We start from the raw sequence: 26,189 nt of genomic DNA, 5'->3' as shown, positions 1-26,189 counted from the left end.
CTGAGGGGGCCTGGGATTGTCTCTGCCTCTTATATCAGCATTCAGTGGTGTGTGGCGACAGAGGGTGCAGGGACCACCCTGATGGGTAGTGATGAGGGAAAAAATTCTCCAACAACTGTGCACGAGGTGCTCGCTCACCTACAACGAAATGGACATGTGCAACACGTCTTAAAGAATAACAGTTACAGAAAGGTAGTTAACCGTTTTTTCTGGGTTGGGTGCTGGTGTGTATAAAGGGTAACAGTTATAGAATAGAGGCCAGGAGCAAGCAAACTTGAAATCTGATATAATTTAACCTTCCTGTGGATGTTGTTGGTTATGAAGTGCTCTGTGTCTATTAGGCTACTAACAAGTAGTCATGGGTGAGATACTGTTATGGAGCAAAAACTGGCCAGGTGACAGAAAGCAAAGAGTAAGGTTAAATGGCCAATTTTCATCATGGCAAAAGGTTATCAGGTGCCTCAAGGTTCCATGTTAGGTTCCGTATTGTTTAATTTATGCATTAATGATCTGGAAATTGGGTGAGTAAAGAGATGGCAACATTTGCAGTTGACACAAAGTTATTTAGGTTAGTCAGAACCAGAGAGTACTGTGAGGAACTTCAGAGAGCCCTAAACAAGCTAGATGAATAGACAACGGAGTGGCCAATGAAATTCACGGTTAATTAATGCAAAGTAATGCATATTGGAGGGGAAAATTTAAACTATTCATATACCTTAAAGGGTTCAAATTAACTGTATCAGCTCTGTTGTCCTCAGTGTGCAACTGTGGTCAAAAAAAGCAAACAAGATAGACAAGGAATATGATGGCAAATATTATAGAGAACCTCATAATGCCTTTAAGTAAATCAGTGGTTCGGCCTCATCTTGGTAATGTCTGCAATATTGGTCACCCCATCGCTAAAGGTTTTTGCAGAATTAGAGGAAGTTCAGATAAAGGTGACAAGAATGATCAAAGGCTTGGAAAAATTATCTCTATGAAGAGAGACTGAAGAGGTTGGGGTTGTTTACCTTAAGACACAGATAAATAAGAAGTGATCTGATAAAAGTATATAAAATAATGACTGATCTAGAGAAGGGAGACCTGGACCTTCTGTTCCCCCATTTCATAACACAAGAACATGGGGACATTCACTGAAATAAAAAGGGTGGCAATTATGTGAAAAACTGTGTAAGTAAACTGGAAATCAGTGTGTCAGGAAGTTGCTGAGCCTTAATAAGAATCAAAAACGGATTGGACAGGGAACATAGAAGGGGTATTACACCTCATGCTTTAGAATTTAAGCCAGTCTCTTAAGTATTAGGGTACGTGTACACATCCCTCAGAAGTGAGCCTCCTAGCCCAGGTCTATAGACTGGAGTAAGGGGCTCTTGCTAGCACTCTAAAAAGAGCAGTGTAGACATGTTTTGAAGTTGCAGCTTGGGCTGGAGTTGGAGGTCTGAAGCCCTGCCCTCTTCCTAAGCCTCAGAGCCTGAGCTCCAGCCCGAGCTGCAACTTCAAAGCACTGTCTATTCAGCTGTTTTTAGAGTGCTGGCTTGAGCCTTGCTAGCCAAATCTGTCAACCCAGGCTGGGAGGCGTGCTTCCACGGGCTGTGTAGGCATTGTCTTAGAGATCAGGATGAGATCTAATGTGAGGACAGATTGTCCTGCCTCTACCTACTGCAGGGTTCTCACCTTCCTCTGAAACACCAGCCACTGTCACAAACAGGATACTGTGTAGATGGACCTCAGGTCTGATCCACCTGAATAAGGTTTGCAAGTTACTGGATCTTTTAATAGTCTCTTTTATTTGTCCATCAGGTAGGTATGATTGAAATCTTTTCAAACCAGCTTTTAGCAGAATTTTGACAATAAAAAAGCAGATAAAATGGGTCAACAACATAAAAGATAGCAGGGTCGCTCTATTGAAACTCAGGATAGAAATATCACCACAGTCATGATTATATAATGTAGAGGGAAAGGTTTAAACTGGACCTTTCTTTGTATATTACTATTTTGAGCATTTTTCAAGCCTATGACTGTTGCAGAGGATGGGGGCAAATGTTTTAAAGCATGACCGAGAGAGCTAAACACAAAAAGGGCCAGTCCAAGGTTTGTTTTTAGTAACATGCATATTCATAAGAGAGTATAAATCTTAGAGGAAGAAGCTGCATAGCTAAGAAGCTCATTAAATAATGTGCTGGTTTGCAGAATTTTCTCTCTCCTGGTTAATGTGGTGGTGGCGTACTGTTAATTATGTAGTACTATTATTTAACAGGTAACCCTGATTTCCCAGTTAAACCCATGTAGGATTTACTGGCAGATATTTAGGTGGGGCTTTGATTAAAATGGTCCTGTATCCTTTCGTGTTGCCTTCTATATATTGCTATATTTCTCTAGATGCTTGTTGCATGATCTTTCATCATTTAAAGAAGTGACAAATTATGCAAACAATGCAGAAAATGTCTGCTTCCATTTACACCCCCTGTTTAGGCCAGTAATCTGCTGGGTTTTCACGTGTGGAGATGTGGGGACAGTTTGTCCCCCTGTTTAATAGGAAAGTTAGTGGAAAATGGGTAATAAACTGAAGATAGAATTGCCTAATCTTACATCAAACATACTCAAGTGAATACTATTTTGACAGAGCTGAGATGGAGAGCTTGTAGGGTCCCTTTAGAGAGAGCTTTTGGAAGAAGTGTTTAAAGTATTTATGTAAGCTTTATCCTAGTTCTAGTTGGCCTGTATGAAAGGACAAGCAGTCTCCTTTAAAGCATGCAACCTCTAGTCTTGCAACTGTGTGTGAGACATGTCACGCATCTTATGCAGACTTTTAGGGAAAAGCCAAGAGTCTTTCATTCAGCTTAATGAAAATATCAGTGGAGCAAAAGCAATAAATCATTAATTAAGAATTAAAACTTCAGGCCACCATGATACCTGAAGCACAATAGCATAGCATGAGGCACATCCCTGTGTAACTGATTCCCCTTGGGATAGGCAGGGAATGCTGTTTTTTATGTTAACTATTAGAGAATGAACAAAGTTCCCTGGTTGTCAAGACTTTCTCGTCTTTTAAGAGCCACCAGAGTTCTGCAGTTTCCCCTCTGTGATACACATGACTGGCTGGCTTTCTTCAGGACTCCAGGTTTGAATTTTTAGTTATTACATATTACATGTGCATCTCTTATCTTCCTCTGCATCTTGTGAACAGCAGATTGGGCAAACTGGCTGAATTAAATTTATTTAAAAAACAAAAACCTCAAAACACAGACGAGATGCCCGTGTATGGTTGGGAATTGAGCACCCAGTTGCATGTTTGGGCACTGATTTTAATTAATGTCTGCAGAGGGATTCTTGTCTTCCATTTTATTAGGGGACTGCAAACATTATTCATTGCGTATAAAATAGAGTTTCTACTTAAACTTAATACCAAATTTTGTTCTCAGTTACATATGTATAACTTCTGCTGCAGTCACTAGAAGTTACACCCATTTCACTGAGAGCAGAATTTAGTCCTTAGTGCATAGGAACTAGCTGGCTTTATGAGAGCATGGGAGAATTACCTCAGAACAGTAACATTGTACTGATGTTCCAGATGTCACCTGTTCCATTGTTCTGATATTTGTTCTTCCTGTCCTCCATGGTTCACGCTGATGCAATAAAGTAAGGGTCACTCTCTATATAACTCTACCTACCATCAGTCCTAAACCTCAGTGTCCAAGCTGGCATAAGGACATCACATATTGCAAATGAGTGTGGAACGTGCTTTGTTACATCATTGACTCTAAGAGAAACGCAGCAAAATCAGACATGGGTGGGATTTTCCTTGCTTTGCCCATGACAAATATTTGTTAAAGCAAGCATGCAGCTGGGAGAGAGAATAAAATGTATAACTGTTAATGACAGCAGGTTTGTCCACATCTTAGCCTCTGATCATCTTTATGTGGAATCCTCCCTATGTAATGCTGCCTGCATCAGTGTCTGTTTGCCATATTCCATGTGAACATGCTGTTTAACTGTCAGAAGTCTTTTTATATTTTTTTAGTTTCTATGTTTCACATTCAGGAATTGGCCTGACTTATTCCTTCCGCCCTGCTCCTCATTTCAGCTCACATATCCTCTTCTTCATAACAAAAGAATTTTCTTTTCTATTGTGAAAAACATGTCTGAAGCTGCTGATTTCTGGAATAACTTAGCTGGGGGGAGTCTTGAATGATACTTGGCCTTGTCTGAAAATAAATGTAGCCTGGTTAGTAATATGCTCAAAGACAGTGTCCAGTGCATTTTAAAGCAGAAGAACATGGCCCTGTTCAAGTTTAATGTGCAAGCTAAAATAAAATTAACCTTTATTGCTATTGTGCATTTGAGATGATTATTTATATTGTGGCAGTACCCCAAATGCGCTAGGAGCTTTCCAAACACAGAGAAAAATGAAGATTCTGCCCCCAAAAGCTTACAGTTTGAAAACAATCTTAGAAAGGAGTTAAAGTAAACAAGTTAGATCCCAATCCTGCTTATGCCGAAGTAAATGGGAGTTTACCAGGTCTTTAGGGCCTGATCTGAGAGCTACATTAGAGTGAATAGGAATTGCCGGAGTTCAGCACTTGTCAGGGTCAGGTCCATATTTTGTTCCATTTAAGGTATGACATGAATCTGTTAAATGAGCAGCGTGAACCATTTTACACAAGCATAGTAACGCGTTCCGGAACCACAAAGTATTGCAGCATAGTTCGCCTTTTTTCAGAAACTGATTGCTCTTCCTTCTTCCATATAGCCTGTAAGAATTTCTGGATAGAAATATGTTCCCTGTCTCAGCAGCAACTAGTTTCCTACATAGATGACCTTTGGTCCTCCACATGATAAACATTAGTAACAAGTGGATTCTTTGGATCAGAATCTGCGCTAATAGATCTGCGTAGACTCAGTCAAGTATACATCTAATGTGACATATGAAATAAATGCATATAAACAAGAATTAACTTGCAAGGTGCATGCTAAATCCAGGGATGAAAACAAAATGCCAATGATTTTGCCTCATTTTCAGTTGGAAGTCTATGTTTAATCATTCTTCTGGTTGAGATTTATGTCACTAGCGATTCATCGTTATCTATAACACACAAAAGCTTAGATTTTTTTAACTCATACAAACTCCAAGATTTGAACCTGCATCATTCCTGGGAATTGTCTCACATAGCAAAAAATCAAAGTGTGTTTTTGGAGGCATAGGCATAATGTGATACTGGCATTGGCTCCAGTATTCATTAACTCTAGTCTGGTTGACATTTGCAAATTATTAATTGGCCAAGAGATCTGAATCTTTATTCCTGTCTGGTTGTTCATGCTTTGCTATTAATTGCTTTATAGCACCATTCCTCTGGATGCTGTATCTATGTTTTTGTAGTCCATAAGTATACACAGAAATTGCAAAAGTCTTTCACCAATCCAATGAATATATTCCTGTATTAAATTGTTGTTTCTAAAAAGTACAGTTCTGTAGAACATACTTCAGCTCACCAGGATACCAAATTGTATAACTATAAACTCATGGAGGAAAAGTTAAGGTGACCCATTGTTTTTGCTGGAATGACAATATATTGCTCCAACATAATGAATCAACTTTATACAAGAACAAGACAACATAGATAAATGCAAGCTAGCAAGAGAGCCATTTTTTAATTTACAAAAATATAAAGAAAGCAGCACTACAATTTCTACCATTGCCAATGTAAGAATAAATCATCAAGCAAAGAGATAGCTACAGAAAATATCACAGAGAGAGCAACAAAAAGACAACATGCCACAGAATCATTCAGCTAATCAGCTAGTAGGGTGTACAGTTAAGAGAGGACATTATATTAGCTGTCAGCATAGAGGCTGCTGGAACTCAGAACAAAGCAAAAGAACTAAACACAAGAACTGTAGGAGCTCCAGATTGCATCAGGACCAGCTGAAAGAATTCTCTTGCACCAGAATGTATTTATTATATGACACTGGAACATACAATGTAGTTCATTTGTGAGCAGTCCCCCCCAAAAGGCTATGGAGAAATCATATTAAAAACGTGTTCTGCGTCTGTCTTTTTGCAGGGACCACATGCAGTGGTCACAAGAGGAAGAAGAAAGAGCCAGAGAAAAAGCAACAGAGAACTCGCTTGTGCGAGTTCAACCGGAAGATCAAGGTACTGAACCCATAATTCCTAAGAAGTTCTAATGCTCCAAGAATGCTCTTTTTTTGTTTATATTTTTCCTTGATTAAATCCACTTTTTGTTCATTTACCTTTGTCCTATGAACCACGACAAACTTGTCCAAAAGCATTCACCTTTACCTAGCTATTCAATTATCCCTTTAAAGTATTTTCCCTTTCTCCAGGGCAACAGATCTCAGCCTAATATGATGAAATATGCAAATTGCAATTTCCAGAGTTGTGAATCCCGACCTTTACAATGCTTCAAATTGAAGCCCCCATCATTGCGTGTGCTGTCACCATAGGGAAAGGGAGTGAATTTGCAATCGTTGGGGGTGATGAAATCTAAAGTTCTCATGTACAATTTTCACATTTGCTTTTTAATTTGGTTGCAGATAAGCTTAGTGGGCTAGTGGATGCAGATAGCATTGTCTCTCAGGAGATCTGCGATGGATTTCTGGTCCCAGCTTTATGCCCTTGGCAGCTTGAGCTAGAAGTGCTTTAGAGACATTCTGCTCAGCCCCTGGGCAGAAGGTGTTTTCTCATGTCATTCAAAGGTGACTCCTGTGAACTAAGGAGATTCCTTGGCTGGCTATATATTCCCTCTTTCAGAGGGATGGTGAATTGAGGGAGTAAAGGAATTAAAATTTTCAGGGCTTTGCCCTGTCCCTAGAATACCTTCTTAGGGAAGTAAGCAAAGAGTGTGACACACACTGGTGGCATCATTATAGTGGAATTTCTACTCACAGTTGGATCTCACTGAATTCATATCCCGAATGATCCTGTTACCTACAATTGAAAACCAGCACTCCTCTCCACACATGCACGTTTTTGAAGCATTGGCATGCAGGAGGAGAGTAAGGCAGATTACACTGCATATTTTGATGAAAAAAATCAGCAATATAGATTTTTGCAGCACCTGGTGAAATGGACAGTGTTGATCAGGGGCAATTGGAGGGAGGTCTCCATGTACAGGAAATCCAGAATCCTGGGTTTGTTCTGTTTGGTTTTTGTACATTCCCAGAACTGGGGCATTAAATCTATCACAGCATTAATCTTGGAGGCCGATAATCTCTCTATTATTAGAAGGGTATTCTGAAAACAGTTATTTTTGTGTGCATTAAGGTGACAATGGGGGTTGCAGGTCTTGAACTTTGTCAAACTAGACTGTGTCATTATGACGTTACACACATTTTAATTGATAGCACACATTGGAGTGTGTTTGAATTACCTGTGAATACTTCTTCTGTAATGTGCTCTTCATTACTTTTAATACCTTGTGATTGCGGCTTTTTTTCTGACCCTTATTTCTTTGCTTCATAATACCCTGAGAATAGGGCATGCATTTCCCATCATGATGAATGGGAGTGATTCTCTGCACACCAGACTGAAAAATGACCCTATTCTACCGCCTTCCATGTCATCTTGCTCTTTTACATTCTCTCCATTCTCTCATTCTTTATCTAAATCCACAAAGATAATGTTTATCTTTTCAACTTCACATTTAATATTTTCATCCATTTATTGAAAACAGTTGAAAATGAGCCTGTCAAGTTTCCTCCCCCACTCTGAACTCTAGGGTACAGATGTGGGGACCTGCATGAAAACCTTCTAAGCTTACTTTTACCAGCTTAGGTTAAAACTTCCCCAAGGTACAAATTAATTTTATCCTTTGTCCTTGGAATAACCACTGCCACCACCAAACTCTAACTGGGTTTACTGGGAAACGTAGTTTGGACACGTCTTTCCCCCCCAAAATCCTCCCAACCCTTGCACCCCACTTCCTGGGAAAGGTTTGGTAAAAATCCTCACCAATTTGCATAGGTGACCACAGACCCAAACCCTTGGATCTGAGAACAATGAAAAAACATTCAGTTTTCTTACAAGAAGACTTTTAATAGAAATAGAAGTAAATAGAAGTAAAGGAATCACCTCTGTAAAATCAGGATGGTAGATACCTTACAGGGTAATTAGATTCAAAACACAGAGAATCCCTCTAGGCAAAACTGTAAGTTAGAAAAAAGACACAAAGACAGAAATAGTCATTCTATTCAGCACAGTTCTTTTCCCAGCCATTTAAAGAAATCATAGTCTAACACACACCTAGCTAGATTACTTACTAAAAGTTCTAAGACTCCATTCCTGTTCTATCCCCGGCAAAAGCAGCGTACCGACAGACACAGACCCTTTGTTTCTCTCCCTCCTCCCAGCTTTTGAAAGTATGTTGTCTCCTCATTGGTCATTTTGGTCAGGTGCCAGCGAGGTTACCTTTAGCTTCTTAACCCTTTACAGGTGAGAGGATTTTTCCTCTGGCCAGGAGGGATTTTAAAGGAGTTTACCCTTCCCTTTATATTTATGACAGAGCCCCGGTTGAAAACGTAACTGTGTACACAAGTGGTTGATGTAACATTCTTACTCCTCATCGAAAGTAAATTATAATTTAATTTACACTTGCTAGAAATAAAATAAGCACGTGTTTGCTTATTGCCAAGAAATGTAAGAATCCAAGGACATTTTCTATGAACGTCACTCTGTTTAAAACTTGAATTAGGCAAGCATTGCCAGTAATGTTTCCCCAAAAACTCCAGCTTGGTTCAGCAAGTGGATTACATTTTGGCCTATTTATATTAACAAGGAACTAGACTGAAGCTAATGAGCAGGTATTTTGGTGCCTTGGACACTGCAGTAAGGGGGAAAAAATGAGTTTCCTACAATACTGTAATATCACTAAAATAAAATAGCTGTGACAAGCCTCAGTCCATTAAAAATGAGGCAAAGTAACCAATTTCTGCAGGGTCCTAGTTTCAGAAGCTCAGTGCACCTAGTTTCAGAAGTAGGTTTTGGAAAGTGCTACAATTGGGCAGCTTGAGAAAATAAACAGAAGCGAGGAAAAACCATGACTCAGAAGCTAGGCTGACTGACATTTCTTACTTATGAAATTTTCAGAGATTAAGAAAGGAAAGTTAATAATTTAATTTAATTGGAAACTACATTACCCTTCTCTGTGCCTGAACCACAAAGAGAGACAGTCGCGCAGGAGCATTGTAGGTTGAATACACTCCTTTCTGATCAATTTATAAAGAAATTGTTAAATGAATTAATTTAATAATGATGGGTTCTGTCATATTGATAGGAAAACTAACTGGCAATAACACGATGCAGTGAAGGATGGATGTTTAAAAAAAAAACCAAAGACTGGCCAACAAACTACTGAACCTGAATTTTAAAGGCTTTAATTTTAAGCATTGTGCTCCTGTATTAAACATGCTATCAAATCTAGAAATCTTATAGGGAAGTTAAATGCAAGGTTTTTTAATTGTGTTTTGATCAGATATTTAGGGAAAATTGTGACTTTAACAAAGAGATGAAAGTAATTTAAGACTCTTTTGAGAAGGAGGCTTAGTTTTGCATTTTTATCAAGTTATCTATACAAGTGCAACATAGACTTTTGAAATCCAGTATGTTTTACCTCAATTAACTCTGTACTTGCAGTGTAAAACAACTCTGCACCATTAATGAGCATGACTAGGTCTTGCCCTTTAATAAAGAATTATGCAGATCTCTAGTACAGGGTATTCTGTCACCCTATTGGCACATCTCACTACCTCTCCTAAGCCAAACATCTCTAATGGCTGTTCTCAGCTTTATTTAACTTTGCAAAATTGGAGTGATTGTAGGCAATTTTGTTTTAAGATACAAAGGGAAATGACAGGAGAAATGTGATGTAGAACTAGTGGCCCTGTATGTATATATAGTATGTAATAGTTGTTAAATCATGTACTAGATATTAAATAAATTGCCTGAGAAATCAGAATTCTTGAACACAAAGGGCCAATTTTTAACAGCTCTATTTAAAGGGTTTGCAAAGTAAACAAGCATTCCTGTTACTCCTGCACATGTTGTTTTCTATAGCACATCAGTGATATGGTTAAAAGAGTATGGGCTGCTATTGGCCACATGCAATAACGCTGATCAGTGAATATGGCTCTGAAGGAGTGGATTTCTAATAGCATATATTTAGAGAGAGAACTGCAGTTAGCAAAACATTTGCAGTTGTTCATATAAATTCATAAGTCACAAAAGAGTATTAATTTCAATGTCATGTTTCTTAATTTAGGGGAAAGGGCAGAGACAGCTTAACTAAAATGATGCATTGCTTTTATAATTTGGCTTATGGCTTCTTTATTTCCTGAACAATGTACAGGTGCACGTTTGTTTGTGTGTGTGTGTGTGTGTGTATGTATACATGAGCTGTTACAGTAGATGAAAGCAGGTTTGCAAATTTGTGTATTAAAAATCCGTAGGTGTTTAGATTTTTATAATATTGCTTATGGATTTTTGGACGGGACAATATTAGAGCCATGGGACCAAATTTAGTGCAGTTGCATCAGCTTACACCAGGGATATTTATTTTTGGCCTCCAAACTAATATTTTAACTCAATGTTCTAATATTTGCTTGGTAATTTTGCATGTAATAACTTTGTCTGCAATATAGCTACACGCAAACCCATTTCCAGAGGCCCATATATCTTTCCCTATAGTTAATATAAAGTAAATATATCTCTTATTTATAAAAATGTAAGTATTAAGAGTTGGTTTATATGAAATAAAACGTAGGTAGGCAGGTTATTGTGCATTTTGGTGACATTCTCCTTGTGTGCGACTGAACAAAAATAGAATTAAAGATGCAGAAAGTGTGTTTCTATAGTCTTTATGCAGGTAAAATCCTTTTTAAATCCAGTAGGAGTTTTCCTTGAACACAGGTGAAAGGACTGGGCCCAAAGACTTGATATTTGATGTAAACAACACCATGTGGAGAGCATCAAATTTCTTAACCTGTATTTCTGCTATTAGCTAGTTTGATTTTTAAATGTCATATTGTTTTATTATGACAGTTAAGTGCCCATGCACCAATTTTTTTATTCCAGACAAATATGAAAGAGAAGCTAGTAAATACTGGAATGAATTCTACAAGACTCACAAGAATAACTTTTTCAAGGATCGTAACTGGCTGTTTCTGGAGTTTCCAGAAATTCTTCCAAAAGGAAGGAAAGATCAGATGAATAAAGAAGAAAAATATTGTTGTCATGTAAAACTGAATGCTACAAACAATTGCACAAATGTGGGCTTTCCTGCAATGTTTGAAGAAGGCGAAGATTATTGTCAGAACAATTTGGTGGATGGTTTAACTTCTGTGCAAGGACACGCATACAACAAAAGCCAAGCAGAACCTGTTACTGACAACAAACATGTTAAGAACTGTGAACAAGAACCTGTGAAGCAAGAATCCTTCCCTGGCAGTGGTGCTACCTATAGAATACTAGAGGTACTTTACTGCAGACATTCAACACATAATTTACAACTCCAAACGATGGCTTCAAATGTAGTGGTTGCTTAATAATTATCAAGGCAACAACTATTCAGAGTTCACAACACTACTTTTGCCTTGTGCCTGAAATTTTCAAAGGGACCTAAGAAAATTAGATGCGCAGTTCCCATTGAAAGTCATTGGGAGTTGTGCTTCTAATTCCCTTCGGCCTGTCTGAAAATCCCAGTTTAAAATATTTTGTTGTGTTTAAACCAATGCTGTGTGACAAAATAGCAAAATTGTACAAGAAAACTGTACAATTTCCTGTGCAGCTGCCCCTGGGAGAAGAATCTTTTCTGGGCATGGGAGAGAGTGTAGGACCTGATCCTGGCTCATAAGCGTAGCGGAAGAGTCAGTGCTTCTGAGAGTTGTGGTGTAAGGAGCAACAAAGCCATTTACCCCTTTTTTGCCTCTTTAATCACTGTAATGGTTTCAGTTAATTTGGGACTAAAACTCTGAGATATAGGCTTTATTTGATGGTTTAGTTAAATTTTTGTTTCTGCTTCAATTCCAGGTTGGTTGTGGTGCTGGAAACAGTGCTTTTCCTATTCTGAAAGTTATATGGTAAGCTGTGTCAGCCTCCCAAATACATGCCCAACATTAATGAAAAAAAAGTTTTAAGATAATCTTATGCTGTGAGAAATGCTGGATTCACGGTGCTAGACACCAGAGTCTTCTCGTTACCCACAGAACAGGGACAATGGCAGTAGCCATGTAAGTTATTCCCCATGGTGCTGAGCCAGTTATTCAGCTTTGATTTAGAAGGGAAAACATCTGGTGTTGAGGCGGTAGGTCAGTCTTCAGGCTCATTCAGGCCAACTGCTAACTAAAATGTCTGTCACTTGTGTTAGTTTGGGTGTTTACACCAGTCCAGTGGCATTGGACTGAGACCACCAACACTTGTCATACAGGTCACTGAACAGCCAACAGATAGTATCAACTTCTGGTTCCAAATTCAGAGGTGACAGAAATGATGGTGTATATTACACATTGGCAAGAGCTTGTGAGTGCTACCTTTGACTCCTTATGTCACTTCTGAATTTGGTCCATGTTCTCGATTAAAGCAGCTCAAGTTTTAATGACATAGAGACCCAAAGTTCCATATTGCATTACTTAATCCCCTAACCCCTCCATCCCATCCACATAGCTTTTGTCTTGAAAAAGGAAGTGTGGGAGAATGTTCTCCTTTCGGTGCACGTTCTTAGCTTTCACTGGAAACGATGTCCACACATCAGGGGAAGGGACAGACTCTTTTCTGCTCTCATCTCTGAAACTTTTGTGCAACACACTAATTGTTGTTCTGCAGACCAATACTAATAATTTACACTTTCGTAGTGACTTCAGTCCACTTCACACACATTGTTAGCCACAGCATTTCTGTGGTACAAGCACTATTGGGTCCATTTCACAGATGTGGGAATTCAGATACAGAGAGATTCAGGGCAGCTGGGAGCATGCTTCCCAGCCCAGGGAGACATACACACACTAGCTCTGCTCTAGCTAGCATGGTAAAAATAGCAGTGTGGCCACAGTGGCACAGGTGGTGACTCAGGTTAGCTGCCTGAATACAAACTGGTGGACCCCTGGCTACATACGAGGGTAGCCCGAGCTGTCACCACACTGCTTGTTGGTTTGAGCAGAGCTGGTGTGTGTCTGTCTGCCTGCCCATACTGGGAAGCACCTTCCCAGCTGCTATGTAGACATACCCTAAGTGGTGTGCCAAGGTCACACAGTGTGTTGCAGTGTTAACAAAAGAATCCAATCTCCAAACTACCAGACCTTAACCCCAAAACAATCCTTCTCCCCTAAACATCAGATTGTATTGTGAAAGGAGAAAGCCGCATTATCAATGAAAACAACAGAAGGTAGTGTTGTGTGGGAGAAAAGACATTATTAGGTACGTGTATGGGGAAAAACTCAAACTGGTGTGTATTATACAGGAGGCATTATTTGTACTGCAAAACTTGTTATAATTAATAGTCTTCCTATTAATCAGTATTTTACTCGGTGATCTCAGTTTTTATGCAAATCCTGCATGTGACCAGATAGGTGCATTAACGATATAGCATTTAGTATTTAAAACACAGAGGTGTAACTGAAGTCTGGATGTAGTTAAGAATCCATTGCAGTTAAGAGTCCGCATTGATTTCATATCTGAATTGATGGAAACATCTCTTATCTATTGGAGGGCACATCTTGTATCTAAGTACAATTCACACTATATTTGGCAATGTAAAATTGCCTTTTGTTTGCACAAAAGAATAGTAATACAATGTAGATGCACACTGTGCTTGAAAGAAAACCTTCCCCTTTCTTTGGAATATTTTTTTTTTAATGATCCAAAATTAAAAATAAAAAGGTATGGTACTTTACACAGTTAGTGCTTAGTGTTACCAGGCGTCCATTTTTTGACCGGAACGCCTGGTCGAAAAGGGACCTTGGCAGCTCCGGTCAGCACCACTGAAAGGGCCATTAAAAGTCCAGTCGGAGGTATAGCGGGGCTAAGGCAGGGTCCCTGTCTGCCCTGGCTCCGCGCAGCTCCCAGAACCGGCTGGCATTTCCCTCCAGCTCCTAGGCTGGCATTTCCCTCCCGCTCCCAGCATCGGCTCTGCAGCTCCCATTGGCCATGGTTCCCAGCCAGTGGGAGCTGCGGTGGCGGTGCCTGTGGGTAATGCATACCACGGAGAACCTCCTGGCCACACCTCTGCCTAGGGGCCAGACATGCTGGCCGTGAAATAACTGTCCAGACCAGAACTGTCCCTGTTGTTTGACAGAGGCTTTTCATGCAGCTTGCTTCCCACTTTCTGAGAAGAGAAGAGCTGTTTATACACATTGGTGAGTCAATTTGATAAGTGGGACTTGGTCAGTCAAAAACCCAGCTGCTTGCCCTCAGTCATGCTAGGGATTTCAGGTTCCACAAGATCTCATATCCAGTCTGGGACCTGTAATTCCACTGTTTGCCTGAATACATCTCATAAGTATTCACAGAGCTAAGGAGGGTTTTGCTCAGTAGTGAGATCAGGATTGGCTGCTCTTGGTCCAAGAGGGTTCTCCTGCTCAGCCCCCTTAGAGATATGGTCTGTTGAGCTGGGTATACAGCAGAATCTGCTGGGCACAGGGACACATTTTCTATTTGGTGAGACACCTTTTCCAAAATCTCCAGCACTTTAGGAGAGATGGCTTTTCTGAGGGCTAATCCTGTTCCTTAATTAGTGGGACTGCTGCTTGACTCACCCTCATTTACATTGATTGTTGAAGAGTTGAAAAAATCCTACCCTAAGTTCCTGACATCAGATGTTTTGATGTGAGGGAAATTTGCAACTGGCTTCGCAGTGAATGCGAGGGGAAGGGAAGCTAGCACTACAGGAAACCAACATGTATTTTGATGAAAAAAGGCCTAGGGTAATAGAAGGAAACAATCAAAACCACATAATCTGATCACAGCCAGCACAAATGACACCTGGGAACCCAAATGTCTTCAGAACAGTTAATAACTGTTAAGTAATTTCCTCGGTTGAAGCTGAAATAAATATTTTTCATGTTGCTAATTAAATTGCATGCACAGACCAGTGCCGGAAAAATCTCTGAGTGGAGTTGCAGAAACCCACAAAATGAGTGCAGAGTGAAATTGTGACCCATTATTGCATATTGATGCAATGCAGCACCTGGGTATTGTCACGAGTATTTGATGGCTCTCTGTGACTCCATCCAATGGTGTCTTCTTTCTCTTGTTTTTCAGTTCCACTTTCTTCCTAGCTTGGTGTCCCCCCTCCCAATTCCCACCCCACAAACTGTTGACAGATATTCCTACAGCTCTCGCCTGTTTGCTTAGTGCTGAGCAATATAAGGCATGTTGCTGAGACCAGTGAAAGGGATTTTGATCAAACCTGTGGAGTACCCCAAAGAGCTGCATGTGGTTAGTACAATAGCAGTTCTTTAATTGATGTTTGTTTTGTGTTCATAGCAATACCCCTGGAGCCTTTCTGTACTGCTGTGATTTTGCGTTGGGAGCAGTGGAGCTAGTAAAGGTATTTCAAGTGTTCACTTAGAAAGTGTGGTGTCATTCAGAAGGCTGCAAGGAGGCCATCCTGGTGAAATGGAGCACAATGGCTTTGACAACTTTGAACTGGAGGTTTTAATACTTCAAAGAACAAAGTCCTTCTCTGCAGAGAGAGGAATGAATACCACCAGTGGGCCTGTCTCTCGCCCTGAGCAAGATCCCAGAACAGAATCCGCTTTGAGAAATGTTTTACAAAACTGAATAATCGAAAAAACGTTTCTTGGGTCATGATAAATTGACTAACTACTGCTGTTCTCTCTGTGTTTCTCTTAATCTTTATCATTACAGTCACACTTGTCGTACAATTCAGCCTGGTGTTCTGCTTTTGTTCATGATGTGTGTGATGATTCCTTACCCTACCCTTTTCCAGATGAGATCCTGGATGTCATTCTCCTTGTCTTTGTGCTCTCTGCCATTCATCCTGACAGGTAAATGAAGACTAAAGGGCAAAGCAAATGTGTTAAAGCTCTTTTATCACTAGTGGTTTTCAAGAATATCAAAGTGAGATGATGAATCTTGAATTTATTATTTAGTAAGCTACATTATGTATAATGCAGGACATTTTAAATGCTGCTTTCCCCTTTTCCGAATCCAGGAGAGAAGCTGGTCAAACTACTTCATTAGTGAGCCTCCTGTCACTATCAAAATGAAATGAACCTCTTCTTGCAAGACATATACCTATTAAAGGTGACAGTGCTTCAAGAAAGTTACAAATTCAGAAACAGCCTACTAGTCTCCCAGAGGGAAATTATTCTTGGTGATCAAAAACAAATATCCTTTATTTAGCATCTTACAACATGTTGATAAAGACCCAGGCTACTGATTCATTAGTTGCACACAATTGCATAGATATTGGCCTCTTATGAAGAAGATCACTTAGCGTATCTGGCTTGTTTGGATTAGGCAAATTAATCTAATTTGTACTATATTGGGTTGGGAGCTATTAGCTTTATTACTGAAGCAACTCTCAATATCTAAAGAACCAGCTAACACTGACAAATTTTGAAAGAATATTCTTTCCCATGGGAAAAATACAAAAGGGTATATATTATTCACGCTTACTACTCAACTGCTCCTTTAACCAGACTGTACAAAGGGAAATGCATATTCCACATATAATGGTAAGTGTGTTGTTTTAAGAACTGCATTAAATATGGCCATCCATGCTCAGCAAACAGAACAATACTCACCTGAGTCAGTTGTACATTTGAGGACTGTTTTCTTGCCTGAATGGCTGAGTTATTAATCATTAGCTTTTGCAGAAAGATGATCTTTTCCAGAAAGCATATCTCTCCTTCCTGTTTGTGCAAAGATGAGCATATGAGTCATGTGCAGAAGAGTGTTTTGCTAAGCCTGGGTGCAGATTCCAAACACAATTCAGACAGTAGATTGAAATTTGTGTAAGTGCAGCAATAGTGGGGAAGATACCTGGCAAAATATATTTTTATCACACCTTTTGTCCACGGGAGCAATGATAAAATGCTCGCAGACAAAATTTCTGAGGGTGTTTTTCCCAGTAACCCTTAAGAGTACAATTCCCCTCCCCCGCCACCAAGATTAGCCAAATGAATGCTGACATGGGCGTTTATATGTGTATGTGCATACAGATTTCTGTGTGTAGATTTCTATGCAGTATAATCCAGTCTCCAAAAGTTTAAGTACTAAAAGATACTTACTTCATTACAATATCCCCTAGAAATAAAGTCATTGCATAAAAAAATTATAATCTAGACCCTTGTTGATTTTTATAACAATTGTCTAACAGCTTAAAATATAAGAAATGACAAGGAAAACCAAGAGAATGATACTGCAGAACCTTAAATAAAAACACTTGGGGGCCTGGGAAACGTAAGTTTCTGGGATGTATACATTCTCATTCAGCACCTTTGTTACTTGATGATTTATTAATGTTGTTAGCTATTGTGTTCTCATTTTAACAGTTGCTGTTCTTTTACTTTATAAAGCAACACTCTTCTTTTCTGCTAGCAGCCCCCCTTTTGAAATTGTTGTTCTCAAAAACAAGGTAATTTGGAAGCCATTAACCTTTCTCCATTCCAGGTGGTATTATACTGGGGCAAATTTTCAAAGGGTTCCTACTTCATGTGCATGTAGAATTTGTCAATATCCCCATGTGAGTGCACAGAACACGCATTTTCATGTGCAGAGTTTGTAATTCTGTGCCCACCTATCTGCTCTGAGATCTCTTATGCCCATTTGTACATGCAGCTGCCCCTTTTTTTGCTTGGGCAGAAACATGCAAATTTTGTGTATGAACAAAACAGAGGCCCTTTAAATGTTTGTCTTCCTCTATTTCTGAATTTAAGCACGGGATTTCTTTTAAAAGTGCATGTTTTCCTTTTTGGTGGTTTCTCTTAGCTCATAATTCTCCTTTTCTGCTGAGTTAGGGCCTGATCTTGCACCTTCAAAGTCAGTGGGAGAAAGACTGGGCTTCTTGCTAGATTGTGCTTCTAGGGATAGCCTTAAGCAATAGCCAGTGTGTGAGCTGGAGGAGCCCAGGAGGCACTGTACCCAAGAGATACCCCTTGGAGGTGCAGTGCCTCTATGCTCATATCTTGTATTAGAGGAGGATGTATCTCACAACAGCTCTTTTCAGGGTGCAACATACTCGCTCCTCCCCCACTTAGCACGCAGCCAGGTCCACTGGCTGGCTGGTAGGAGGAGCAGAGCCATTGCTTCCACACTTTCCATCCATTTGCTTGTGGGATGGAGGGGAGTGTCAGGAATGCAGCTACTGCCCTGCCCCCCTTCCAGGAGCTGTGTTGTGAGAGAGTCTTCTGTGGCCCTGCAGGGATGTAGGCAACCTTACCCCTGTGCAGCTGTGGAAGACCAGGGCACAATTGAGCCCTAAACGATGAGTGTTTTACATTTTAATCTGAGGTTTGCTCAATTTTAAACTCTTATCAGATTACATGCCTTGCAGAACACACAGTCCTTCTAAGAAAAAACGAGGAGTCCTTTTGGCACCTTAGAGACTAACCAATTTATTTGGTGCCACAAGGACTCATAGTTGTTTTTGCTGACACAGACTAACACAGCTACTGCTCTGATCCACCAAAATTTCAGGGCAAGAGGATGCTAGACTTTTCCCCTCTCTGCTTCCTGCCAGCATCTTCAGACAAGTTTCCCCTACCAAATTCCCCTCCATCGACAGATCTCAAACTCTTCCTTTTATTCCCCTGGGATTGGCATTCGTAATCCACTGTGTGTATGGTATAAATACCTAGATAGATAGCTGGATTAGAGAGAGAGCTTCTTGTCTGCTTCCTGCTCCAGAGTCTTTGATCTTCCTTTCCAAGAGAGACAGCCCAATCCACCCTATCCTGGCAGGTAGCCCAACCCATCCTACCTTGGTAGCTGGCTGTTCATTCAGTTGTATGCCATGCAACTGCCTGCTGCTTTACCTGTAACTCACTGCAGGTCCAGGCTTCCTCTGATCATGGGGGATCGGATCTCAAGAATCTTACTTTAATCCATCCTTGATGTTTTGCTAAAGAGGAGGAAAGGACTCATTTCCTCTCCCCCCATTTTATACTATTTAATAAAAGTTCCTTGTGCATTTTTGTGCCTTTGCATCTTTGTAAAAAAAAAAAATTGTTCTTCCTACTGAAGCTGTTTGTTAGTGTCTAGCATTTTTTGGTGATTGAAGACAGTCCCTTCTCACTGAGACCTCAGAAACTACATGTTGGACCTAGTGGCGAGAGAAAAGCAGTGTTTGGAGTTACACCAGTGTCACATTTTATTTTCTAAGGATGCAAGGAGTTGTAAGTAGACTGACCAAATTATTGAAACCTGGAGGGATGTTGTTATTTCGAGACTACGGAAGATACGATACATCTCAGCTTCGTTTTAAAAAAGGTATTTCCTAAGAGGCGTTTGTTTAGTATTTATTTTGCACATCTTTTAAAGGGACAGCCAGTCTTTCTATTCACAATTTTTGTCTTTTAGGCCGCTGTTTGTCAGAGAATTTTTATGTACGAGGAGACGGTACCAGAGTTTATTTCTTTACAGAAGGTAAAACAAATTTTAGTTTTATAGAAAAGTTCTGAGTGTCTCTTTAGATGACATGGGGTTCAAAGCCTCTTAAAAAGCCATTTAAGTAATTTTCCTAGCCCTTCAACTCTCCATTTTTCAAAAACATGAAGCTCATTTTTATGGAAGATCTTTTCTTTTACAACATCAGACTTTGATTCCCTTCCTCAGCTGTGTCATTGAAGCTGAAGTTATCATGCTTCAACTCTCTTAATTTAACAGTAGTTTGAGTGCCTCTTTACCCTGTATAAGTAAGTTACCTCTGCACTAGCATCATTGCTTTGTATCTGTCACTATCTCAGATTAATGAATGACCGCTACAGAGCTGGCAGAGGGAGCACACAATTGTTTTTATGGGACTAGTAAAAAGTTTTTTCCATTTTATTCTTTTTAAATTCCTAGGACTGGGTTGATCAATTTTAGCAAGAAGTAGGTCTATACTGGGATATTAACAGTTTTAACTAATTAGGTACCTTTATGATAATTCTTGGAGTATCCAAGACTATGAGTCACCTGATTACCTCCCTGCCTCCAGTGAGAGGGAGAATTGCTTGTGCTTAACTTTCAGCTCCCTGACACGTCCAGTCTGTTAGCCACCCAAACAATCTCTTCTGGGCTCTGCCAGCCCTAACTTTGCCTTGCAGGTAAACCATAGGTGCACATGAGTCCTTGATCCCCTTTGAAGCATTTCCCTGTAGTGTTCAACCCCTTATCCACTGAACACCCATAGTAACACCAGGCCTGCTGTCCCCAAGGAACAGTGTGCACACCATCTTGAATGATTCATAGAATAGAATATAGAATATCCGGGTTGGAAGGGACCTCAGGAGGTCATCTAGTCCAACTCCCTGCTCAAAGCAGGACCAATCCCCAATTTTTGCCCCAGATCCCTAAATGGCCCCCTCAAGGATTGAACTCACAACTCTGGGTTTAGCAGGTCAGTGCTCAAACCCTGAGTTGGAGGGTGGGATAGCTCAGTGATCAGCTCCTTGTACAACACCACAGCACTGAGATATTTATAGTGAAAACAATAAGAAGTTTATTATCAGCAATCAAGATTTAAGAGGTAGTGAGTAAGAAGAATAGAAATAGGTGGGTTATATAAAACAAAATCATAATACAATCCACAGAGACTAAATTTAATAGGCTAATCTCCAATCTAAATAAGTTTGTCTCACCCAGATGTCGTTTGCAGTGCTTCAGCCAAGCCTGGTTGTGATCCATTTTTCATTAATACATTTGCACTGGTCGATGACTTCCTAGGTGTAGGATAAAGGGTGTCTTCCTTGCCTTCATTTTATATTCCCTAAAGTTCATTGCTTGTACCTCAGAGTCTGGCCAATCCCCACCATAGGTTATTCTCTAGTGCACTGTCTCCCTGCTGACTTCATATCTCCTCTCTGACTTTGTATGTAAATGCCTTCCCTTTGTGTTAACTTATAGTTCTTAATTTGCACACAGACCAGCAGAGACAGGTGAATAAACATCCTTTGTCTGACAGAAACCTGTTTGTCAACTCTGCCTTAATACAGACTTGAGGAACATATTTTTAGTATACATACAAAACTCCTTACATAGTATTTGTACATACCTTGCACAACAGTATTAATGACCAGTGTAACCCTGGCTTTCGTTTAAGACCCCACATGATATTCTTTGGTGAACCAGAATGTTCATACCATAATCGGAATATTCCTGTAACTCCCTTGCCAGTTGGCACTGAGGCGTTTATGGGTCATAACCTTCAACCTACTTTTGATAGCATCCGCAATTTTACGCAGGTATAACTCTGACTTTCATGGTGCTAGCTCCTGGTGCCCTAACAAGGGCATGAGATCCAAAATCAGATCTCTTAAGGAAATAGCATTACGCAGCTAAACGGTGGTTCTTAGGAGCTGATTGTGTTCCCATGACCTATACATAGAGCAGTCTCAGTGTGTGGATCTTCCCCCTCCCACGGGTCTGTGGACATGCAAGTTTTACTACGTTTTGAGACCTCTGAAGAGTCTCACCTCTAATGCTTCCTTAAAGATCCTTCCTACTGTGAAAGATATGTTTGAAAATATCTTTGAAGTAAAAATGCTGGGACAGATAATGGACTGTTGATTTACTTCTGGCAGATCCTGACTGTCTCTGGCAGGTATCTCTGGCTTGAGTAGAATCACCCACAGCTCTGTGAATGACTGTTGGCCTCTTGGGGTTATTAGCAACCAGCAAAACCTGGCAGAGGAGGACTGGCCCTACACCCAGCAGCCAAGGATTTGGGGAACGCAAAGGGGAGTTTTATGCTGCCTATACCTCCCTGGCCTGCACTGTGTGCAGTACAGCCGGAGCCAAGGGTCTGGCCTGACAGCTGTGTAATATGAGACTGGGGAAGTGAGTAGGAGGGATTAAGATATTAGCTATGGTGCGGCGGGGAGGAGGTGGGGAGGATGTAGGGGGAACCCTAACATGCCATGAGATCTCTTAATCGTTAGCAGAAAATGAGGAGTGCCTACTGTGGTAAATTCGGGCTCCATTTATACAGCTTATGAAATCTGGTTGCTATTGTGAACTTGTGTTATTAAAAACTGCTGGGTCATGAGTGCCTGTATGTATGTGGATCCACCATTACTGACAGGTCCTGTAGCGGGTACACATGAGAGAATAACACTGGGGAATATTTAATGTTAATGATGGCACTTTGACCACACAGAGGCTATTCTAAAAAGCAGCTGCATCCTTAGAAAACCGGTTTTAGCTTCACCCCTTGAAGGTAGGAGCAGTGAAAAATTACCTAAAGGACAGAACAAAAGAAGTGGGGGTTGGGGCGGGATTTAAATAGCAAGCCACACAGGAACAGAGAGGTCCAGATAGGAAAAGAAAGCATGAGATAGGAGGGAGCAAAGTCACCCAGCATGTAGCAGCCTCCTGGGGGCAGTGGAGCCCTGCCCACTTTTCTGAGCCCAGATGGCCCCAAGGACTCTGGACAGCCCAAGGGACTCTAACTGCAGCCCCAAGAATGCCCTGTAGTGGGAAGGAAATTGCGGCAGGGTGTGTGGTGTTCATTGTTTTGTATGAGTTGTATTCTCTTGTTTTCTATGTGATTAAGTATAAAAGAGTATTAATGTGTTAGACTCTGTGCAAAGTGTGTGTTTGTGTTAACTGCTTTACAACTGCTGTATGCCCTTGAGGGAGTTAAATTGTTATCAGAAGCTTCAGACCTTTAAGGTGGAGTTCACAGGATGGGGTTCTAGGCTGCAGGTCTGTGCTCTGAGGCTTCATCTATACTACAGTACACACCACTGCCTGTGGCATGTAGCAACCTGCCTCAGCAAAAAGCAAGCTGCGCCCGCACTGCGGTGTGTAGCTACGAGTTTCAATGAGAGGCTGTGGCAGAGAGGAGGCAGCAGGTAAAACTCCCTGCTGTCAGAGCCCTTCACTGCATCAAGGAAAGGCTCTGTCGGGGGGAGGCAGTGGGAAAAGGTTCTGTCAGAGCTTTTCCTCCCTTCTGAAGTCTTTCTCTACTGTGGGGAAGGCTCCAGCAGCGGGGGACTGGCAAAGCCTTTCCCTGCTGCTGGAGCCTTTCATGGCGGTGAGGCCTTTCCCTGCGGCCTCCCCCCTGCGAGAACCTTTCCTCACCTCATGGAAGAGACTCTGGGAGAGGGCAAAGGTTCCAGCAGCAGGGAGCTGGTGGAGCCTTTCCCCGCCTCCTTTCCCTGCCAGAGCCTTTCTCCACTGGTGGAGTCTCTTCCTGCAGAGTGGAAAGGCTCCAGCTGTGGGACATCACATTGCTCAAAATGGCAGTGGAGCTGGAGAGGCAGGGCTTGGGTGAATAGAGAGCATAAGTGTCTTTTCTCCACTTGTCTACACTGGGCCTCTCTGGCTAAGCTGCTGTTTAAAAAAAATGAGAAGTCCTTGTGGCATCTTAGAGACTAACAAATTTATTTGGGCATAAGCTTTTGTGGGCTAAAACCCACTTCATCGGATGCATGGCGTGGAAAATACAGTAGGAAGGTAGATATACACAGAGAACATAAAAAAATGGGTGTTGCCATACCAACTGTAACGAGACCAATTAATTAAGGTGGGCTATTATCAGCAGGAAAAACAACAACAACCTTTTGTAGTGATAATCGGGATGGCCCATTTCAAAGAGTTGATAAGAAGGTGTGAGTAACAGTGGGGGGGGGGGAAATTAGCATGAGAAATAGTTTTTACTTTGTGTAATGATCCATCCACTCCCAGTCTTTATTCAAGCCTAATTTAATGGTGTCCCGTTTGCAAATTAATTCCAATTCTGCAGTTTCTCGTTGGAGTCTGTTTTTGAAGTTTTTTTGTTGAAGAATTGCAACTTTTAGGTCTGTAATTGAGTGACCAAAGAGACTGAAGTGTTCTCCGACTGGTTTTTGAATGTTGTAATTCTTGATGTCTGATTTGTGTCCATTTATTCTTTTGCATAGAGATTGTCCAGTTTGGCCAATGTACATGGCACAGGGGCATTGTTAACACATGATGGCATATATCACATTGGTAGATGTGCAGGTGAACAAGCCTCTTAAATACCTATTCAAGGGACACCATCATAGGACCTAATTACATCAGCCACACCATAAGAGGCTCGTTTTATACAGTAGTTTACTGTGAAAACCAAGGGGTACGTCTACATTGCAATAAAAGACCTGAAGCATGGCTGCGCCTGGCCCATGTCATCTGACTCAGGCTTGTGGGGCTAGGGCTGTGGGACTCTGAGACCCCATGAGGGGATTGTCAGAGCCCACGCTCCAGCCTGAGCCCAAATGTCTACTGTGCAATTTTTAGCCCTGCTGCCCAAGCCCCTGAGCCCTAGTTAATTGACCCAGGCTCTGGGACTTGGTGTTTTTTGTTGCAGTGTAGACATATCCAGAATTATCAAAATGTTGTATATTTGCCATCCTCAAATCCTGTGTAACTTAGAGCTCTGAAGAAAAGTTGTTATAAACTATGAGCAATATGATCTGGACCCCAGGTGTGAGATTTTATACCATATTATAACTCAGTGATGCCATAAAGGGGGTCTCTTTTACAGAAGGATTTCTCATGGACTGTTCTAGCTCTGGGTTATCAGATGATAAAGCAGAGCTGATTCCAGCTCTGATGAACTATGTGTTAAATTGGTAAATTCTTTAACTGGCTGCATCAGTTTGTTTTATAATTATAGTAATTCTACTTCTCATTTGTGGAACAGATGAAGTCCACAACATGTTTACCCTGGCTGGGTTAGTTGAAGTGCAGAATCTAGTTGATCGACGATTACAAGTCAACAGGAAGAAAAAAGTGAAAATGCAGCGAGTTTGGATACAAGGCAAGTTCCAAAAACCATTTCAGCCACCTCAGAATAGCCGCCGATCGGCACCCTCATAGCTAAATATATAGTATTCCCCAGAGACCAAAACAAGTGAGTGCACATATATTTCCTGTGGATCCTGTGTTAACTGCTGAAAAGGCAGGAAAAATGTTGAACTGAAAGCGTTTTCTTAAAAAAAGTGTACTTTTTTGTTGTTAAGGAGTGATGTGGGAAAATGTCTCTTGTCTTGCTTGTATACATAATAAAATGGCTGTGCATTAACCTATTCATATCTCAATGACCTCTTATTATTTGGTTTGAATAGTTGAACAATAATATTAATTTTGTGTCTGGGAGCATTGTGCTGGGAGATTTGTGTTAATTTATGTAGGTGGTGAATGAGTGTGTGCTCCAGTGAAAGGCCATGTCTGTTTGGGGTTCTTATGTATGCTGGTTGTGAGTGGTTGTGTTGATTTGTGTTTGTTGGGGCTGTACTGGAGATTTGTGTTGATTTTTGCAGGTGGCAGTTAGGCACACAGGAGTGGCATTTGGGCGAAGTAATCCACCATCTGTGTGGTCTCCCTCATACAACCAGTTAGGTTGTTGCATGTAAATTAGCTGCAGAGTAAGAATGGTGACTGGTTGAATTACCTCTGATATCACACTGGTTTAGGACTCTTGGCATGGCATAGACCAGGGGTGGGCAAACTTTTTGGCCTGAGGGCCACATCGGGGTGTGAAACTGTATGGAGGGCTGGATAGGGAAGGCTGTGCCTCCCCAAACAGCCTGGCCCCTGCCCCCTAGCCGACCCCTCCCACTTCCCACCCCCTGACTGCCCCCCTCAGAACTCTCTACCCATCCAACCCCGCCCCCCTATCTTTGTCCCCTGACTGCCCCTGCCCGGGACCCCACCCCTAACTGTCCCCCCGGGACTCTCCCCATCCAACCCCCCCCCCACTCCCTGTCCCCTGACAGCCCCGACCCCTATCCACACCCCTGCCCCTGACAGGCCCCCTCCCCCGGGATTCCCACGCCTATCCAACCCCCCGTTCCCCGTCCCTCCCCCCCCAGAACCTCTAACTATAAGGATAGTTAAGCACTGGAACAGGCAATTTAATGGGGCTATGGAGTCCCTGTCCTTGGAAACTTTTAAGAATAGGTTAGACACATGTATGCCAGGGTTGGTCTAGGTATACCTAATCCTGCCTCAGTGTAGGGTGATGGACTACATGAGCCTCTTGAAG

At 41.2% G+C, this 26,189-nt stretch overlaps 1 protein-coding gene across 3 annotated transcripts in view; it reads left to right on the top strand.

The window, feature by feature from the left end:
• Positions 1 to 25,222, top strand: part of METTL8 (methyltransferase 8, tRNA N3-cytidine) — a 43,348-nt gene extending 18,126 nt beyond the window's left edge. For 2 of the 3 annotated variants that reach the window (XM_084643724.1, XM_084643725.1), the window contains 8 exons: positions 6,063 to 6,154; positions 11,090 to 11,487; positions 12,044 to 12,093; positions 15,494 to 15,557; positions 15,878 to 16,017; positions 19,359 to 19,465; positions 19,556 to 19,621; positions 24,846 to 25,222. In XM_084643724.1, coding sequence (XP_084499850.1) covers positions 6,063 to 6,154; positions 11,090 to 11,487; positions 12,044 to 12,093; positions 15,494 to 15,557; positions 15,878 to 16,017; positions 19,359 to 19,465; positions 19,556 to 19,621; positions 24,846 to 25,021 — 1,093 coding nt within the window. In that variant the 3' untranslated portion in view covers positions 25,022 to 25,222. Of the gene's footprint in view, positions 1 to 3,053; positions 3,122 to 6,062; positions 6,155 to 11,089; positions 11,488 to 12,043; positions 12,094 to 15,493; positions 15,558 to 15,877; positions 16,018 to 19,358; positions 19,466 to 19,555; positions 19,622 to 24,845 lie in introns of all 3 variants that reach the window. The other variant, XM_084643726.1, reaches the window with a different exon arrangement.
• The last annotated feature ends 967 nt before the right edge of the window (positions 25,223 to 26,189 follow it).

The sequence above is a fragment of the Lepidochelys olivacea genome, assembly GCF_965140295.1.
Source record: "Lepidochelys olivacea isolate rLepOli2 genome assembly, chromosome: 11".
In the NCBI taxonomy this organism is placed as follows: Eukaryota; Metazoa; Chordata; order Testudines; family Cheloniidae; genus Lepidochelys; species Lepidochelys olivacea.
The sequence above is the reverse complement of the archived record's forward strand: the minus strand, read 5'-3'. Positions and strand labels throughout refer to the sequence as shown.